General features: G+C 56.9%; 2 protein-coding genes and 1 long non-coding RNA gene across 3 annotated transcripts in view; 1 reads left to right on the forward strand and 2 right to left on the reverse strand.

Annotated features, from left to right (window-relative positions):
- Window positions 1-19,209, forward strand: part of LOC137143264 (zinc finger protein 436-like) — a 604,313-nt gene that overhangs the window by 238,540 nt on the left and 346,564 nt on the right. The gene's annotated exons all lie outside the window — the stretch shown is intronic.
- On the reverse strand, window positions 522-2,338 carry LOC137143293 (uncharacterized). Its single transcript, XR_010917143.1, has 2 exons — window positions 2,199-2,338; window positions 522-956 (listed from the first exon to the last, which is right to left on the reverse strand). It is a non-coding gene; the product is annotated as an uncharacterized lncRNA (long non-coding RNA).
- TGFB1I1 (transforming growth factor beta 1 induced transcript 1) lies at window positions 6,602-19,173 on the reverse strand. Its single transcript, XM_067532984.1, has 11 exons — window positions 18,854-19,173; window positions 15,949-16,112; window positions 15,603-15,670; window positions 14,972-15,114; window positions 14,688-14,784; window positions 14,377-14,482; window positions 12,218-12,451; window positions 11,476-11,649; window positions 9,292-9,373; window positions 8,859-9,007; window positions 6,602-8,581 (listed from the first exon to the last, which is right to left on the reverse strand). The coding sequence occupies exons 1-11, from the start codon at window positions 18,864-18,866 to the stop codon at window positions 8,315-8,317; spliced, it is 1,497 nt and encodes a 498-aa protein (XP_067389085.1). The 5' UTR covers window positions 18,867-19,173; the 3' UTR covers window positions 6,602-8,314.

Raw genomic sequence — 19,209 nt, forward strand, 5'->3', positions numbered from 1 at the left:
ATGAATGCTATTCCCACATTGGTGGCAGAAGTGGGATATCTGTGTCAGAGGGGTCTGGCAGTGCTTGGCCAGGGTGGAACTCTGGCTGAAGCTCTTCCCACAGTCCCAGCAGCTATAGGGCAGCTGCACAAGAAGCGCTGGTCATGGACCAGGACCCCACTATGCTAGGCACTGTGCATTATTTATTAGGTGTATTATGGTACCACCTAGGAAGCCCAGCCATAGATAGGGACCCCATGGGGCTAGGGTCTGGACACCATAGATCGGGACTTCATGGGGCTAGGGTCTGGACATGGAACAATCCCTCAAGTGTATTCACAAACTAGTTAGGCTCAGATCCTTAAAGGGATTTAGGCTCCTAACTCCTAACTTACAGAGCTGGGCCTCAATTTTTCTATCAGTCAAATGGTGAGAATAGCACTTTCCTGAGGTGCTGTGAAGATAAATACATTGGGAGAAGGTGGGGGTGGGGGAGCAGGAAAGAGGGAGATACCCCTGCCCTGAGGCACTTTGCCCCAAGCCCCAGCGTGGAAGGGATTGCCAGTACAGCTGCATTAAAAGTACACCTGGCAAGATCACCTCGCTGTTTCATATTCCTGACCCTCTGAAATTCTGGATAGCTCCCACTACTCCACCAAGGGGCTGCCTGAGACATCCCCTTCCAATAAGCCCCTGCTCTTGAGGCACATGTGCAGCAGGGGCATGGGGGTGAGAGGCAGGGAAACCTAGTCCCACTCCTTAAATCAAAACAGGAGACCGCGTCGCGGCAGGGAGAAGGTTCTTCTCAGCATCACCAGCTGCACATATTCACGCCTTCTTCCTGACTTCAGCGGTGGAGGGCACAGGTAGCTGGCACAGCACTCAACTTGGGCGAGGCCACATGGAGAGGGCGACGTGTTGGCACAGCTAAAGGGCTATGTTGGGATCAAAGAACAGGTACATAGGCCTGCTAGGAGCTGGGGAGGAACAAAAGGAGGGATGGGTGAGAATGGTAAGATCGAGGGCTGGACGAACATGCTGGGTGCTAGGGATGGAGGGATGCAGGGGGGTCCTTGAGAAAGAAGGTTGCTTTGTCTCCCCCCTCGGCTGAGGCATAAAGCTGAGCTCCTGCCAATCCAATGTCAGTACCGCGGCCCTTGCCCTTTCGCCCAAAGGCCAGGCATCACTCTGCCATGCTGTGTCAGTCGCAGCTTGGGCCATTCACTTCTCCCTCCCTAAAGCAGCCCCTCGGTGCTTTCAGTATGTGGCATAATCATGAGGCAATTAAACTGCCCCTGCACCCACCCCAGAGGCAGCTGCAACTCAGCACTGGGCAAGGGATCCCTGTAGCACATGTAGGGTTTGTACCTGTTTGTGAGCAGCTAAAGCAACCCCTGGTGACCGTTATGACCAGCTGGGCTGGGAGCAGCTGGATCCCAATTTCAGGATGGGTACAGATACTAGGGGATGGGACGAGCTTGGGGGGGAAGGGGGAGTTAGTGATTCTTGCCAGACAGGGGGATGTCCCCGACCTGGTGCACTTTGCCCCCCAGTTCCAGCACAGGGGAGGATTGCTGCTGCAGAGCCAACCCTCAGAATCTGGGGCACAACAACCTCTTCTCTTTAATAATCAAGCACCAATGGTCTCCCTGCTGATCCTGCCTCTCTGCCCAGTCACCACCCATAGACTAATCCTGCCCCCACCCACCGCTCCCGACAATGCCACGCTGAGGCCACCCCTCCCCTCCCAGACCTGCTCCTTCCACCTCTTGGCCCTCCAGCATTCTGGGCTCCCCCAGCCACACCCTCAGGTGCAGTCGAGGGCTTACGTAATACGGGGGAAACTCTACTGCAATAACTGTGCCCGTCAGCTGCAAGAGGTACGTTACACACCAGAATAGCTAGAGGGAAATAATGACTGTAGCATAGCTATGCCTACGTTATAGCTAGAGGAGGAGGGCTATACTGGAATAGCCACATTACACCTGCCTAGTGAAAGCAGGATAGTTACACTGGAACAGCTAGAGTGAGCTAGTTACAGGGGAATAGCGACCTTACACCAGAACAGCTGGGGGGGCTGAGATCCAGGACTCCTGGGTTCTGTCCCCAGCTTTGGGAGGGGCAGGGGTCTAGTGGGTCAGAGCAGGGGGGCTGAGAGCCAGAACTCCTGGGTTCTGCCCTGGGACGGGAGTGGGATTAGCTATAGCAATCTCCAGCACCTCTCCGGGGCAGACACTGGGGGGCTGCGGGCCGGGACGCGCCGCGGAGAGGAAGCAGCAGGTAGGTGGATACAGCCGCATCGCGGGGTCACATGGAGCAGCCCAGGCGGGAGAGCAGAGCAGGCTGGGCTGGACCGTCACCGGAGTCCCTCCCGCCGCCCGCTTACAGCTGAAGCAGCGCTGAGCAGCTGCGAGTCTCTCTGCACTGCTACACCTCCCCTGCGAGTGCAAGGGCGTGTGGGAAAGAGGGTTTGCTCGGAGCAGGGCATTAGGGGAAATGTAGTCCTTTCCCCCTTCCAAGGGAAGCGGCATAGTTAGCGTGGCTGGGTTGACAGGACTCCTGGGTTCTCTCCCCCGGCTCGGAGCGGTGTCGAGTGGTTACAACGGCAGGGTGGCGGAGGAAGGGTGCTGGGAGTCAGGACTCCTGGGTTTTCTCCCTTTTCCCCTACCTCTGACATACGCTCTCTTTGTCGCCTTACTCAACACTCCAGTCACAGGGGGGCAGAGTTAGGGTTGTGTGTCTGTGTCCACCACAGTCACAAGTTTGTGAGTCTGCCACCTATTTGAAAACCTGTCCCAGCAGATTAAATGCTGGGAGGAAGCTGACAGCACTGGGACCCCTGCTGCCCATGGTGGCTCAGAGCTGCAGGACCATGACTGGGAGCCCTGGGACTGCGGGCCCCACACTGCCCTGCGGGGCCAGCAGCTCAAAGCTCTGGGTCTGTGGGTCCCCCCATCACCCATGGTAGCAGGAAGCTCCGGGGACAGTATCTCAGAGCTCCAGGCCCCCCACTGCCCACAATGGCTCGGAGCTGACAGCTGTGGCCCCCAGCCCCAGGGCTGAAGCAGAAAAATGTCATGGAGGTCTCTGGAAGTCCTGGAACCCGGGACATAATCTTATCCTTAACAATACTACCTCTTACATAGCTCTTTTCATCAACAGACCTCAAGGACAGAAACATCATTATCGTCATTGTACTGAGGGGGAAACTGAAGCACCAAGTGGTGAAGTGACTTGGTCTGAGTCATTTCACAGGGAGCAGGGAATAGAGCCCAGGTTTTCAGAGTCCCAGTTCACAGCTCTCTCCACTAGGTCATACAGTTCCTATCTGATTGCTAAGTGCCCTTCCCCCACCATCCCCATCCACTGTGTTACCCTAGAACAGCAGGGATGTTGACTGACCAGCCAAGAATTTGTCCATGCATCCACTGATTTTTGTAGAAGTTTTCTAAAAGTCTGCACTGCTGTCTCCACTTCCCCATTGCTCTCGGGGAAACATGGACTCCCCACACGAGCAGAATCCAAGACCTGAGCAGACACTAGGAATTGTTCCAAGGTAAGCTGAAACCCATAATGTAACAGGAGGGTTTCAGGAATTCCACATGTAGCAAATATTGATGTTAGAGGAGGTCTGCGGAAGTACAGCCAAGGCAACACACATGCAGAAGTAACCAACTATGATCTGGGGGGGCTTTTTTTCTTCTCCTACCTTCTCCGGAAAGCAGGATTCCCCCACCCCGTGCCATGCAGTGTGAGGGGGACACACACAGAGCCATACCTGAAGCAGCAGCTAGAGAATCCCTGATGGAGCTCCCCCGCACCAGTTTATTAAAATTCTCTCTGGTAACTTTATAGCTACTTCACAGCAGCAAAGTCTCTCTTGTCTGCCCCACCCCCCAGTAACCCTCCACCACAGCAAGGGGAACACACAAATCAATTTCAGTGCTCAGGGCTGGCGCTTCCCACCCCCCCAGACCCCATCACCTTCTTCCCCAAACCCATACCCAGGGATTGCTGCCAAACCAGCATCCTAGCCCTGCTTCTCCTCCTTCCCCTCCCTCTCCCCCCCGACACACACACTCAACATCTCTCAGCCCAGCCACCCTTTGCCCCATGGCCCTTCCAATTGCACCCAGAAGGGGCTCAGACATATGGACACCTCACCCCCAATTCAACCCACCATTGAGAGTCAGCCTGAGCACCAGAGGGAGGGCGTGTGGGGGTCTGGCCATGGTGGGGCCCCGCATGTGATGGATGCCCAGGGATATGGGGGTGTACATGGCACGTGGCATGATGTCAAAGGGGGAGATCCAGCATGGAGCATTCCACAGCACATTGAGCAGGGAGCAGCCTCCAGCTCAAGGTGCTGGGAATAAATGATTGTGGGGATTTCTCTCCCACACTTTCCCCATGCGGGGGAAGGGTGAAGGCAGGCAGCATGGAGACAGGACAGGGGCAGGGCCATGGCTTCAGAATGCCACCGTTATGCAATGCAACTAAGCAGTGCCAGGAAGGCAGGATGGCTGGCTGCGCGCTGGACGCTGTGATGCAGGAGACCTGGCTTTGATTCCTAGCTCTGTAACGGCCTCAATCAGTGTCCTTGCTCCAGTCACTTTCCACTGCCGTGCCTCAGTTTCCCCAGATGTAAAAAGGGAAGAACAATCCTTTATCAGACTGGGAGCTCTTTGGGACAGGGACAATCTCTCACCATGTATCTGTGCAGCACCTGGCACAATGGGGCTATGACAGGTGCTGTACTCACCACTGGACTGGCAGCTCCTGCTGGACATGTGGGGATTAGCATCAGGCTGTCACCCATGTCCATGGTCTGTGCAGCTTCACTCTCTGAGTTGGCCTGTAACCTTTCCCCAAGCTGTTCAGAACCACAGAGTCCTCTTCATGGCTTGGACCTCCGGCCATGTCACTGTCTGCATTCCCCCCTTCTGCAGGGGGGTGGAATCTCAGTTCTAGAGTCTAGCCACTTCCCCCATAACGAATGAGGAAGCCCCAGGCCCACCCACTGCTCCAGGCCCAGCCCAGGGACTCTATAGCGAGCAGCCTCACTGCCTCTCTGTAACTTCTCACCAGTGCTGCTTCAAATTCCCTGGAGCACTTCCCCATGGCCCCAGCACCTTCTTCACCCATCTCAGGCCCTCGATCCCAAAGGTCCCAGCAGCCAGCCAGAAGCTCACTCTCGCTAGCTCCCCTGCTAGCAGTTGCCCCATCTGAGGTGCTGCGCTCCTGCAGCCTTCTAGAAACCCCACCCAATCCTCTCCCTGGCACTCCCTGCAGCAACTGACCACATCTAATGGTAGTGGCCACCTGCCCCTGTAGCTCTTTTTATATGGGCTTTCAGGACCCTGACTGGCTGCTCCTCACAGCCTCTCGCAGATTGGCTGCTCCCAGCGCAGCCTCCCTAGGCTGCTTTTAAGCCCTTCAGTGCCAGTGCGGGGCAGATGCCCCATTACAGGGGCGCTGATCTTGGTCGGGGTCTGTGTGACGCCTGGCACAATGGGGGATCTGATTTTGGTCGAAGATTCTAGGTGCTGCTATAACATGCTTAATAAGCGGTTGTTTTTTTTGTTTTGTGTCTGTAGGATTAGAAAACCTGCCTTTTGACAGATGCTAGGATCTCGGTCTATTTAGCTTATCAAAAAGAAGGTTAAGGGGGAACTTGACCCCAGCCTACAAGTACATGCATAGATGAACAAATATCTGGCAATGGGCTTTTCAGGCTAGCAGTCAAAGGTCTAACATGAGCCAGTGACTACAAGTTGAAGTTAGACAAATTCAGATGGGAAATAAGGCGTACATTTTATCAGAGTTATTTCCCATTGGAATAACTTGTCATGGGTCATGGTGGATTCTCCACCACTGACAATTTTAAAATCAAGATTGGGTGTTTCTCTAAAAGCTCTGCTCTCGGAATGATTCTGCCGCTGTTCTTTGGCCTGTGTCCTACAGCAGGCCAGATGAGATGATCACAACAGTCCCTTCTGGCCTTGAACGCTGTGAATCTGCTCCCATTGATTGTCCTGGTGTGGAACATTTTCCTGAGAGGGTCGATGGAAGACTAAGGGCTTGTCTTCACTCACCTCGGAGATTTGGCAGCAGTCGACTGGAGTTACACAAGCTACGCAAAAAACTTGCATAACCCCTGTCGACTTCTCTGCTTCTGTTCTGCGCACCGTCTTCACTGCACTGCGCTGACGAGAACCGCGTTCCCATCGACGCAGCGTTATGCCACTTGAGAAGGTGGTCTTAATACGTCGATTTCTGGATCGACTGAGCAGGTCTTCACTGACCATTGTCGATCCAGAGAAGTCGATCTGACAGCGGCGAATTTGCTGCCATCAGTGAAGACACAGCCTAAGGATCTGAAAGCAAGTAACAACGGGAATGTGACTCGGATGCCTGTTAAAACCAGGCTTTTTATTGAACTCACACACTTGGGAGAAAGAATCTAGGACACTGCCCGCCCCCCACCTCCCCCCAACCTCCCCAAACACTGATACACACAGAATGACCCCATGCACAAGATACACACACACGCACACGGAGCACCCTGATTCCCTCCAGTAGGGGGCATCACTGCTCTCTCTTACACGCACACACACAAGGATTTTAGTCAAACGTGGTTTTTATTCTGTAATACCAATGAATACAGCAGTGAGAGCACGCTGGGTATAAATGACCCATGAGTGCCAATGCCCGCTGGGCACCTGATAGCAATGAGAGTAAAGAAGCATTTTGGGCTTATGCAGTAAAAGGAAAAAAAATGACCTTGGTACAATCCTAGATCAGCAAATATACCCACCTGCCTGCTGCCCAGCAAGCAACTGGGACCAGCGCCCCCTAGAGGGGAAAGGCTACTGGCCCATTGCCCAGCCTTTGAGCCAGTCAGTGCCCCCACTATTGGGCAGGATCTGAGCTGGCACCCCCTAGAGGGGAAAGGCCCTGTGTCCCATTCCCTGGTCTCGCCTGTCTCTTCAGAGTTATCCCTGCCCTCTTTCAGACCAGAAAACTCTCTGCCTACAGTCCCTGTCCCACACAGGATCCATCGCTCTCAGCCCCCGAGCTCCCCAGTGCTTCCCAATCCTGTCTCCAAGCTGTAACAGCTCCCAGAGTGCTGTCATGAACTCACCTTAAAAGAGCAAAAAATTACAATAAATACATAACGCTTCAGCGTAACTGAGTGTATAAAAAGCAAAATAAAAGACACGACACAGTGTGGAACACAATAGGGTCCTCATAAGTGGGCTATCACCCCCTCCACACACCAGCACCCCCTAGAGGGGAAAGGCCTTGGAGCCTATTCCCCAACCTGACTGGCTCTGGGATGGGTTATAAAGGGATCCCTCATACTGCCGTGAAATGCAGCCACTTCTGGGGTGTGGCACAGGTTTTGTTTTTTTATATAGGGATCCCTCAGCCGATGCTGCGATGCAGCCACCTGCAGGACGGTGGCACCCGCAGGCTTTCTTTAACAGCCACACAGTGTTGGAGGTGAGGATTGTTGGTGCTGGCCTGGGGAGACCCCACTGTGTTTAAACAGCAACACATCAGAATGAGTATAAAATACCTCCCTTATTTGTGCTTGTAATAAACCCCTTTCTCCTCTCCCCTCCAATTATCTCCCACCCACCCTCAGTGTTACTCCCCCTCCCCACCCAGAGCTGCAGACACTTTGTGATCCTATGACATTTCAAAGCGAGTTTTGGGGAAAATAAACCACACCCCCTTTGCTGTGCCTGGGGGCAGGGCTTATTTTAGACAGCCACACCCCATCAAAGGCAGGGTTTAGCCTGGTGGCCCTTCCTCTCTGCCCCTCATGGCCACGCCCCCTTGTTGTTGGAAGTGGTCCCTGGCCAGTGCCCATCCCGCATCCCTGGGGTTGGAATTCTGCTTAGCATGGGGGCAGGGTCCCCAGGCAGCATGGGTGGAGTGGCAGAGCTGCTGTCCCCTGCCGGCTGTGGGCATGGCTGTGCAAGAGGCGGGGCTTCCTGGCTTATCCACCCCCCATGCAACGATTGGCATGGCTGTATTGGGGGCTGTGGCTTCTCCATCCCCCCACTCAGCGATGGTAGGTGACGCTATGCCAGGTAAGGGGCCTGCCGTGGAGTGGTCTTGCATTGGGGCGCTGCCTGTTGGGGCGTGGCTGTGCTAAGGACATGGCCTGCTGAAGCATGGCTGTGGGGTGGGGTGTGGCTTGCCCAGCAGGGCTGGGCTGGGGACAGGACCTGTGGGGGTGTGACTGGGTTGGGGGCGTGGCCTGATGGGTGTGGCATGTCTGTGGGCGTGGCCTGAGGGACGTGGCTGGGCCGGGAGGCAGGGCTCAGCCGAAGAGCTTGAGGAAGCAGGGGTGGCAGTAGGGCTTGTCGTTTTGCTCCTTGAAGGTGCCCTTGTTGAGCTGCTTGAGGCAGAAGGCGCAGACGAAGTGCTCGGGGTGGAACTTGCGGGCCATGGCGGTGATGCAGCGCCCAGCGATGGGCTTCTCGCAGCCCCAGCACAGCGAGCCTCGCTGCTTGTGGTAATGCGTCTCGCAGAAGGGCCGCCCGTCGTGCTCAAAGAAACTGCCCTGCAGGAATGGCGCATAGCACTCCTGGGGTGGGGAAGGAATGGAGGAGAGGGGGGTTAGCTCACGCACCGCACCTGCACGCACGCTGCCCCCGCTTCCCGCGTCAGCCCCCCATTGCCCCTTCTTCACCTCCTTCCACACTGCACATTCCCTCTGCACTGCCCCCATCTCCCCCTTCCCCTCCCCCGCACTCCCTCCATTCCTGTTCCCCCACATGGCCCTGTTCCTCCCCTGTTCCCCCACATGGCCCTGCCCCCTCCCCTCCAGCACCGCCAGGCTCTGGCCGGGCGGGGGGGCTCACCCTGCAGACAAAGCACTCGGGGTGCCAGAGGGTGCTGAGGGCCGAGATGTAGTTCTCCAGGATGGCCTGGCTGCAGCCCTGGCAGCGTGTGGAGAAGAGCTCGTAGAAGTCCTGGCGGCAGTATTGCTGGCCATCCTTCTCGTGGAAGCCTGCAGGGGGAGGCAAAGAGCAGGGTGCAGTGTGCTCCCCAGGGCCTGGGCATCCTGCAGCAGGGTGGGGCGGGGGCGGAGGTGGAGGCACTGCAAGCTAGGGATCTGGGTGCTCCTGCAGAGAGGATGCACTAGGGGCAATGCTAGTTGGGGGGCTGGTCTGATGCAGTGGAGGGCAGTGCTGGTTGGTGGGCTGGTCTGTCTCACAGATGGGCTACTGGGATGCAGCCTAGGTCCCCCCAGATGTGGGGTGCAGTGCGGTGGGGAGGGCGTGCCTCACTCACCTTCCTCCCCGAAGGGTCTCCCGCACTTCACGCAGCAGAAATGCTCCGGGTGCCAGTTCTTATCCAGAGCCGTCACCATTTTCTGGAAGGGACAGAATCAGGGTGAGAAGGACCCACCTGCCTGAGGGAGGCGCTACCACGCTGGAGTCCACTGCACCGCACTGCATTCTGGAGCTGCATGGCATAGCCATGCACTACACTCAGCAGCCTGACCCTGCAGCGTGCAGCTTCTTTCCCTGCATTGCCTTATGCAGCTTCTGTTCCCTGTATTGCCTTGTTGCACTGCACTGCATTGTTCCATGCACCATTGTGCCATGCTGCATCACAGCACACCGCATGCCATAGCTTCACGCTGCATTGCAGATCACTGCTTCTTGAGGCATTACCCTGCCTTCTCTAACACTGTCCTGACCTATTTTATGGTGGTGCACTGCATTCTATCGCACTGCACTCTGCATCCCTGCACTGCATGTCATAACAGTGCAGGCCATCATGCTGCTTTGGATAGTACTATACTGCACTCTACAGCCTCACCGCACATGCTGTTGGGCCACACTGCATGCAGTCACTACAAACAGTACTGCACTGTATTGTGTCACACTGCACTCGGTCACTGCATTGCTCACACTGCAGCACTATATCTCCATATATAGCACTGCATTCCACAGTGTTGCATTGCACCATTGCACAGTGCTCTGTCACACTGTGTATCACTGCATGCACTGCACTGTGTGGCACTGTGCTGCCTCACACACACACTCTTGCAATGTGCTGCCTTAGTAGTACTCTGTGCCTTAAAGCAGCACCCTGGAACCCCATATTCCCCATTGTTGTATAATTATGATATGTTTGGGACAAAGGATACCTTGTGAGGTAGCATTTTAAAAGCCTTGATCTGCTGTTGGATTGTGTGTGCTACCATTGTATGTGAAGTTATGAAGGATTGCGGTGTATGTTACTAAAATACGCTGTGAGGTGGGAAACCAGCCTTTCCGATAGAGCAATGGAGTAGCCAGACAGTGTTAAGGGTTCACCAACACCCATCAAGGCAAGAATCCACTATCTCAAGAAATGTTTACAATGAAGACTTCACAGAGAGAGCACATACACAACGGACACTGCCATGGGGATGACCCCCCCGCCCCCAACCTCCTAGCCACAGCTCTTTCCAGCAAGCTGGAAGAAGTTATAAAAGAGGGAAAGTGACATCATCACTTGGCTTCACCCCCCCACAACTCAACACCTGGAAACACATCTGGAAGGCAAAGACTTTTGAACTGGGAAAGGGGTCCCAGGCTGGAGGAGCTGATCCAGCCTGTGTATTGAGGATCTGTAACCTTCCTGTACCGTCACTCAGGGCGAGACACTGCCTGATTCAAATCCTCTTTAGTTTGTACAACTTAGATTGCAATTTTATTTTTGTTTCTTAAGTGACCACTTATAATCACTTAACATCTATATTTCTGTAGTTAATAAATCTGTTTTACCTAAAACAGTGTGTTTTGGTTGAAGTACTTGGGAAATCTCAGCTCAGTTTACAAAGGCTGGTGCGTGTCCTCTCCCTATTGAGGGAGGGAGGGACTGAGTAATGAACTTATATTGGCCAGGCTTCTGACCAGGGCAAAAGGATACAGTTCTGGGGTGCAAGGCTGGGAGGAATTGCCTGGAGCCTCTCTATTGTTGGTTCCTGCATGACTGAGGAAAGCAGGTGGGTGTGTCCCTGCCTGTGGATGTCTGTGTAAGTGCAATACCTGTCAGAGGTCTGTAGTTTGCTAAGAGCATCACAGTGTGAGAGGCAACCCAGGTAAACATTCCTGCAATCTAGCGGGGGTTTGAGGCTCTGCAGAGCTGTTTTGCCAGGTGATAACACTGCCCGGACGGGTTTGCTGCTTGTCACTAGCAAGGTGCTGTGAGAGACAGCCCAGGTTGGAGAGTTAAAGGGGGAACAGTGGTCCCACAGTTCCAAGTTGCACCCTGGGGGAACCCGTCACACACGACACTAACACCGCAATGCATTGTGCTGTACTATGCTCTCACACTGAATGTCACTGCACTCTAACATGCACCACACTGCGTGGCACTGCACTCTCTCACACTGTGCCACACTGCGTGGCACCGCATTCTCCTGCCCTGCCCTGCGCTGTGAGGGAATGGCACCAGAAGGGCGCTGCATGGCCAACTCACATCCAGGATGGGCTCGTTGCAGAGGCCGCAGCGGGGCGAGAACAGCTGGAAGTAGTCCCTCTCACAGTAGGGGGCACCATCCTTCTCAAAGAAGTTGCTGCCCCCCATCTCCTTCTGGCAGTGGGTGCAGACGAAGTGCTCAGGGTGCCAAGTGCTGCCCAGTGCTGTCACCACCTGGGCAAGGGTGAGGGGAGACAGATGGACAGAGAGATGGATGGACGCACGCCTATTACTGAGAGAAGAAGAGACCTAGATCCTCCCTTCTCCCCCCTTCCCACACTGGCATCCCTCCCCCCATCCCAGTCCTGGACTCCCACCATTCCTTGGTCTCCTCCCCAGGCCCCTCCCTCCTCCCATTTCCCCCAACCCCTCCTCTTCCTCCAGATCGCCCTTCCACTGACCTGCCTCCCCTGCCCTTCATCCCCTCACACCCCACTTGGTGCTCCTCCTGTTCCCCCTGAACTGTCCCCACAGCCCCCTCCCCAGTGCTGCACCACCCCACTCCTCCTCCACTCTGTGCCCCCCACACCCTCCTCATCTCCCACCCTCTCTCCTCATCTGCCCCTTCCAGAACTAATGTCATTCCCCTCCAATGTCATCCTGCTCCAATCTACTTCTGCCCACTCCCCCAGTCCTGCTCCCAGGTGCCCTGCTCCTCTGCCCCCCCAGCCCCTGATTCCTACACCCACCACCCTGATTTTCTCTCCCTCTGCCCCCTGGGCATACCCAGTTCTGCTCTCACCTGCCCAGCAATGGGTTTCTGGCAGGATGCACAGAGCCCTTTGGTACTGGTGGAGATCCCTTGGCGACTCAGGTCCGACTGTAGCATCACCAGCATGCTGTCCAAGTTGCCGCCCTGCGGGGCCGGCGCTGCTGAGGGGGATGGCGCAGAGGGGCAGACGGATGACACCACCGGCTGCTGTGCCAAGGAGAGTCGGGTGGGGGCCGGGGGGGGCGCAGCAGAGGCTGACGGCAGCTGGAAGGGGAACCCGCCATGATAGGAGGTGCTGAGATGCGCCAACAGCACCAGAGTGCCCCAGGCGGCTCTTTGCTCAGCAGCGCCAAATGGCACTTATGCTATACGGCGCCACGCTGAGTCCCGATGGACAGCAATGCAGGGGTCTGCCACAGTAGCCCCATCAGGCTGCCTGGCAGTAGCCAGAATCACAAACGGCACCAAATTGCTCCACAAAGCACCAGTTGCACCCTCTTTGTTGCCCTCATGTGCCCCCCGCCCCAAGGAATGACATGGGACATCAAATTGTGCCCGTCCCTGCCACATAGCACCTGACTGAAACACAACACCCAGCGCCCCCCAGCTGCAACCAGTGCCCCCCACTCAGTGTGCCAGGCGGTTTGCCTACCAGCCGCCCACAGCCTATGCCACCCCCAAGCTGTGTCGTGTGCTGGCTAGTCTATGCCACAGCACGCCGTAACCCACTTACCCACTCCGGGGCAGATGAGAGCCCGCCACACCAATCCAGTTCATGCCCCTGGCCGTGTATTCACCGTTTCACACCAGGGGGTGCCAGGCCAGGCTGATACAGGGCTCTGCACTAAGCTGTACCTTGCTGCTGTGATATGGGGCATCTTTTACATACCTGGGCATTTGATGCCACCCAGACCCGTTCCGGTTTGACAGAGAATCCCACTCTGGGAACTTGCTACCTTCCCCCATGCACCAGGCCAACCAGGCAGCACCATACCAGGAGACGACACAGGATGCTCTGGCAATCCGTGCCATGCTATCCAACACCCGGCGCCATGCAGAGCTTTATGCCCCCCCATGCATTACCACGGCCCAGAATAACGCCACCCATCCAGGCCCCACGGCGGCAGCTTGCCACCCCAGCGCTGTCTGGGGCCAGGCAGCACCACACCACACGGCACACAGCAGCACACCAGGCTGAGCCACATACCAGAATGTGGGCTGCCGGAAGGCCGGTGCCAGGGCATCGCTGTGCCCAGCGCCTGGGCTTCCACAGGGCGGATCTAGGCAGGGGACAGGCAGAGTCAACCGCCCGCCCCATGTCTGATCTCAGCATGCCACTTCTGATCCCAGCCAACTGCCAGCTCTCCCCCAGACACACACCTGCTGGCTCTCCCTCCAGAAGGCACACGCTTGTGGGCCGCCAGGTCCTTTTCCACACAACCACAGCCCCTGTGGCCCACGTTGGCACCAACACCTGTGGTTTCTCACCCACGCCAGGTTTTTTGCACTAGTGCTCCACAGCTCTGTAGCCTCCACAGGCACTTTCACACTCACTTGCCCACCAGCTGTGAGTCTCTTTATTGCACCTCCATTTGCACACACAACCTCACCTTTGCACTTGTGGGCACACACATATGCTTCTGCTGGCTCATGTGAACTTACTCCTAAGCTTGCTCTCTTGCATGTTCATTTCCACACGCACCCAGACCCATGATGCCTTGCAGCTGACTCATGCACTAATTATCTTGCATATACCGCCCTTGCACACAAGCTCTCCCATGCTCATTTACACACACACTGCATCTGGCACATTTGTGTGCACATGCTCATTTGCACACACACTCTGCCATGATAATTTATAAGCACACTCAGACACACAGCTGAACACTCATTTGCACATACTGCTTCTCACACGCACTCTTCCACCCCCTTTATACGTGCACACATTTGCACACACTCATGCACACACACTGCTTCTTGCACACATTTGCATGCACACATTCCCTTGTCCACATACCAGTCTTTGCTCACACACACAAGTCCCTCCTCATACACACACACATGCACATAAACACCCCTTTGCTACTTTTACTCCCACACTTACTAGATCCCATCGAGGTTAGGAAGAACCCTAATCTTATTAGCCCCCATCCCTAGACTGAGCCTCACTCCCCATATGCTGCACTCACATTGCTCTGGACTCTGAAGTCTGACAGGGAGGCCATCAGCTTGTCCAACTCCAGGGTAGCAGACGTGGCCGACGGCTTCACAGGAGGTGGGGTAGAGCCAGCGGAGCTAGGAGGGAAATGACAGCATGATCACTGTACCCCCCCAAACTTCCCCCCAAAGGATCTCAGTGCTGTTTATACAGGGATCCCTCAGACGGTACTGAGATGCAGCCACCTCTGGGGTGTTTCCCATTCAGTACCAAGCCTGGACTCCCAACCAGTGGGATATTTAACCCCATGGACCAATGGCCAGAAATGGGAGGGTCACTCACTGGGTTGGGGACCTCCCTTCCCCAGCATCCTCTGGCTTCTCCTTCCGCTTCTCCCCATCGGGGCCCTTGTTGGATGGGAACTGTGACATAATTTCGTCTGGGGGAAAGACACACACACACACACAGAGACAGTTTCCGTTAGTTGCCTGCAGTGACCATGCTTATCCTCCAGGGGGAAGCATTGCGTAATCACAGGGGGAGATGCTCCAGCATGGGGTGGCCCCGATCCCAGCCCGGCAGGGAGCAGCGGGACAGTGCCTTGGGGGGGAGTGGTAGTGCCATACCTGTGATGTTGAACTGCGTGGCGTTGAGCTCTTGCAGCAACCGGTCCAGCTCGCAGAGGCCAGCGCCCAGCACCCCGCTGGACGAGGAGAAGGGTGGCGCGGCTGGCTCTTTGGGCCAGGGCGAGCGGGGCTTGCAGACAGTGCTGGGGGGGAGCAGAGGGTGAGCAGAGTGCGGGGAGCAGCCGCCCTGCAGGGCGGAGCTGGTTCCGGCCTGGGGAGCAGCGGGGAGGCAGCAGGGCGGGACGGAGAAGCTATTTATAAGGCGTCTCCTAATGGAGCAGCTGGATCAGGGCCAGCAGGGACTGGGCCAGAGCCAAAGGGAGGCCTACCCGCTGCTGCCTCCCCCACCCCCATCTACTTCTCCTCCCCCACCCCACACTCCCCAAGGCATTCTTCTCCTCCCCCACCCCGCTTCTCCTGCCGGCTGCACCTCACAAACCCCACCCCCACCTGCTTCTCCTTCTCTGCACCCCACCCACTCCTCCCTGTTCCACACACCCCACCCCCATCAGCCTCTCCCTTCCTCCCCCCAACTACCCCTCCCCCGCCTTCTCCTTTCCCACACCCGTGCCTTTCACTTCCTCCCAGTACCACCCTCTGTAGAGCTAAATCTGACAGTGCCAGGCCCCACCTGTAGAGATGCTCTTTATCACCCCCGCTAGGCAAGGCAGAGACAGGCGGGGGGTCCATGGACATGGCCTGCAAAGAGAGACACATGGGGGCACGAGGAGTCAATCAACGGGCCTCTGGATTCACCAGTGACATGCGATTGCGGGTCTCAGACTAACCAGGGAGATGCAGCTACCTCTGGGGTGAAGTGCAGGGGCTGAACAGCTGCACAGGGATCCATCGTCCATCCTGCTGCCTGCAACACAACGCCCCCTAGCGCCATTGTGCTGGGGCCACCACTGACTGTGAAGAGAAAGAGCCCCCCACTAAGCCCCCACCCCGCTCCCTGCAGCACCCCCTAGTGTTACCTGCTGCTGTGGCTGCTGAGGGTTGTAGGGTGGAGGAGGGGGCCTGGCCTCAGGTGTTCCATCCTGCCCCAGCCCATTGGCGTGGGCTGCCCCAGAGTCCGTGAGCAGTACTGGGCGCTTGGAAATGTGGCAGGTCGTGGTCTCCAGATCAGCCAGCAGGGCATCTATTGGAGGAGCAGAGAGAGAGGCTGGGGGTTGGGGAATGGCTGGGCTGGATCTGGGGAGACTGCTGGCGGGGAGGGGGCAGCACAGAGGGAGCAGGAACGCTGGGAAGCAGAGAGAAGAAAGAGAGGATACCCAGTTCTGGGGCTGCTGAACTAGCACCAAGATCTGTGTCTTCGCAGAGCTAGGGGAAGGACACCGGAGTCCTGATACCCAGATCCCCCACAGTAAGCCACTAGACCCCACTATCCTCCCAGAGCTGGGGTATAACCTAGGAGTCCTGACTCCCAGTCCCCCCTGCTCTAACCACTAGACTCCACTGCCCTTCAGCCTTTAGTAATACAAACGATCCCCGTGTCAGTGTCCTAGGAGTAGCCACATGTGCTATGGCCCTGGGCCGGCTGGGGAACTTGCACAGTACGTACCAAACACCACTATACGGGGGCAAAGTGGGAAAGAAGGGGAGCCAGAGTCACCTGGAAAAGAAAACAGGACAGAAGGGGAAGGGGGATGGAGAGGAGGGACATAGGGGCATTGGGATCAGCACAGCCCATGAGGGCACAGCGCCCCCTGCTGGCCCCCACCTGCTCGCTGCTGGGCCCCCGCCTGCTCCCTGCCGAACTGCTGCACTACACTGGGGCCAGCGCCGACCATGAGGGGCGAGTGCCCTTGCCACCTCCCAGGAGATTGCCCCCCCCCATACAATCACTCCTTTGTGGGAACATTTTCCAGCACAGACTGAGCCCCACAGAGGCCTTTTCATTGCCCAGCAGCCGGGAGCAGCCAAGCCAAGGAGGAGCAAGACCACAAGTCCCACCCCAGCCTGGCCCAACCCTCACCAGAACACTGGGAAAGCAAACCAGCCCTGCAGTCACAGGAGACCCTACAATAACACACAGTGCCCACTACCCCCTCTTACCATAACAAACCTGCACAGCATGCACAGGAGGCCCTACAATAATGGGGCGCCCTAAAACAACAAAACAGTATTCTCAGCAACCGCTTAAGGAAGACCCTACAAAACTAAAACAGTGCCTGTACTCCCAGAACTTATGAACACCCTACAACAACAAAACATTGTGTGTAAATATACCTGCTGCTCATGAGTCACCCTACAACAACAAACCAGTGTATTCAGCCTTGTGCTCACAAGACACCCTACAATAATAGAGTTCTCACAAAAGTCCCTGCAGCAAAAAATTGGAGGGGTTGAGCCCCAACACCCACAAGAGATCATATAAAAATAAAGACCCATGTGTGAACGACCCTACAATAACAAAAGAGTGCCATCAGCCCCTGAGGTCCCAAAGAGATCCTACGATAACCACCCAACCCTGGCAGCCCTCCCAAATGACCCTATACTAACAAACCAGTGCTTGTGGGCACAGCACTCACAGGAGACCCTACAACAACAAACCACTATGAATACAGCCCCTCTGTCAGTCACAGGAGACCTTACAATAACAAACCAAATCAGGGGATGGGAGGAAAAGTGGGATCTAGGTTTAGTGAGCCCAGGATGGGGGCTGCCCAGCCAGCACCCCATGGCTTCCTCCGCAGCCAGACCTCCCACACACCTGGTAGCCAGTAGTTCTCCCCCAACCAGATGCCCACACCCAGTGGAATCCCCCAGTCCTGGCCACACCTGTTGCTGGCTGCCTCTGTTGGTTTGGGGCGGGAAGGGGGGGTGGCTCCACTCCTGCTGGGAGGGGGGTGCTGGGGAAATCTGGCAAGGGGGTGAATCCTGAGGGGGGCTCAGTGACCCCCACCCCAACACAGACTTGGCTTCACTGCCGGGCTCACTGGGGCTCCTACCTGGGGTGGGGATGGACAGCCTCCACACCCCCAACTCAGCACCCTGCCCCCCAATCTAGCTCCCTCCCTTGATATCCAGTCCCCCCTTAGAACTCAGATCCCCTCACCCAGCTCCTATATCCTAGGACCCCCTTCCCCCCAACCTTGCACCCCCAGCCTCCTTCCTGGGGTGCAGCCCCCCCAACCATGCCCCTCAAGTCCCCTTCCTGGGACACAGCCCCCCAGCCTCTGAGGTGTGACACAGCCACTCCTCCCACCACCCGTCCCCACCCCTAATCCTGAGATGCAGCCCCCCCCAACTTTGCCCTGTGCCTCCAGTCCCAAGACAGACCTCCAACTCTTCCAGCCTCCCCCCACTGTGCCTAGCTCCCCATGGCACAGCCCCCCAGCGTTAAGGGAGGAAGAGAAGTGACCCCGGGCACGTGGGTAAAACTCTGTCTCAGGAGGGTAGCAGGGAAGGTATTGGGAGGTCTCCCTGGATCTTAGCGCCTCTGGCAGGCTGGGCCCCACCCCGGCACCTCCGTGCCACGAAGCCACAGGACTATGGTGAGAAATTCCTTCTCCTCCCGATGGGGACAGGCTGGGGAGGGGGGGGAGGACACGCGCCCCCCCCTACACACGCCCTGCCAGCGCTGAGGAGGGGAGAGAGAAAGATGGATGGGTGGGAGCAAAAAGCAGCCAGAGAGAGAGAAAAGAGGAGGGGGAAACAGAGGGAGAGAGGAAAAAAAGGGAGTGAAAGAGAGAGAAAAAGACAGGAGTGAAAAAGGGGGAGAGGGAGAGAGAAAAAAGGGAGTGAAAGAGAGAGGAGAGAAAAGCAAGGTGTGGGTTGGGAGCAAGGCGAGGAGCGACGGGGAAGCTGCAGCCTCCAGGTCCAGCGGCGGGCTGGGGCTGGGCGCGGCGGGTCCCAGCCTGGCAGCGGGTCCCTTACCCAGGTCGTCCATGGCGGCCCGGCCCGGCGCCGTCCGGCCCCAGCGGCGGATGGAGGGAGAGCCCCGCCGGCCCCCCCGCCCCGTGACGCGTCTTCCCGGAGAGCCAGGGAGCCCCGCTCGGCCCCTGCGCGCTGACCATGTATGGCAACGGGGCTCTGGCTCTGCGCGGCGGGGCTGGGACTCTACGAGCCCGGACTCCTGGGTTCCAGCCCCTGGGGGAGGGAGTAGGGGCCGGGGCTCCTGCGTTCCAGCCGGGAGGCGGGAGGGGTGAGTGGGTTAGAGGAGCGGCAGGAGCTGGGGCCCCGGACTCCCGGGTAGGGGTGGGAGCTGGGAGCCCAGACGCCTCTTCCCCTCC

This window comes from Emydura macquarii, unplaced genomic scaffold (genome assembly GCF_026122565.2).
Source record: "Emydura macquarii macquarii isolate MOO-44397 ecotype Brisbane River unplaced genomic scaffold, CSIRO-AGI_Emac_v2 contig_3305, whole genome shotgun sequence".
NCBI classification, from domain to species: domain Eukaryota; kingdom Metazoa; phylum Chordata; order Testudines; family Chelidae; genus Emydura; species Emydura macquarii.

What these genes read in the sequence shown, in the direction of transcription:
- TGFB1I1 (XM_067532984.1), bottom strand. An exon ending in CTCAGCAGCCACAGCAGCAG is followed by an intron (nt 15,671 to 15,948) that starts GTAACACTAGGG and finishes CTCTCTTTGCAG; the next exon opens with GCCATGTCCATGGACCCCCC. An exon ending in ACTTCAGAGTCCAGAGCAAT is followed by an intron (nt 12,452 to 14,376) that starts GTGAGTGCAGCA and finishes TTCCCCTTCCAG; the next exon opens with CTGCCGTCAGCCTCTGCTGC.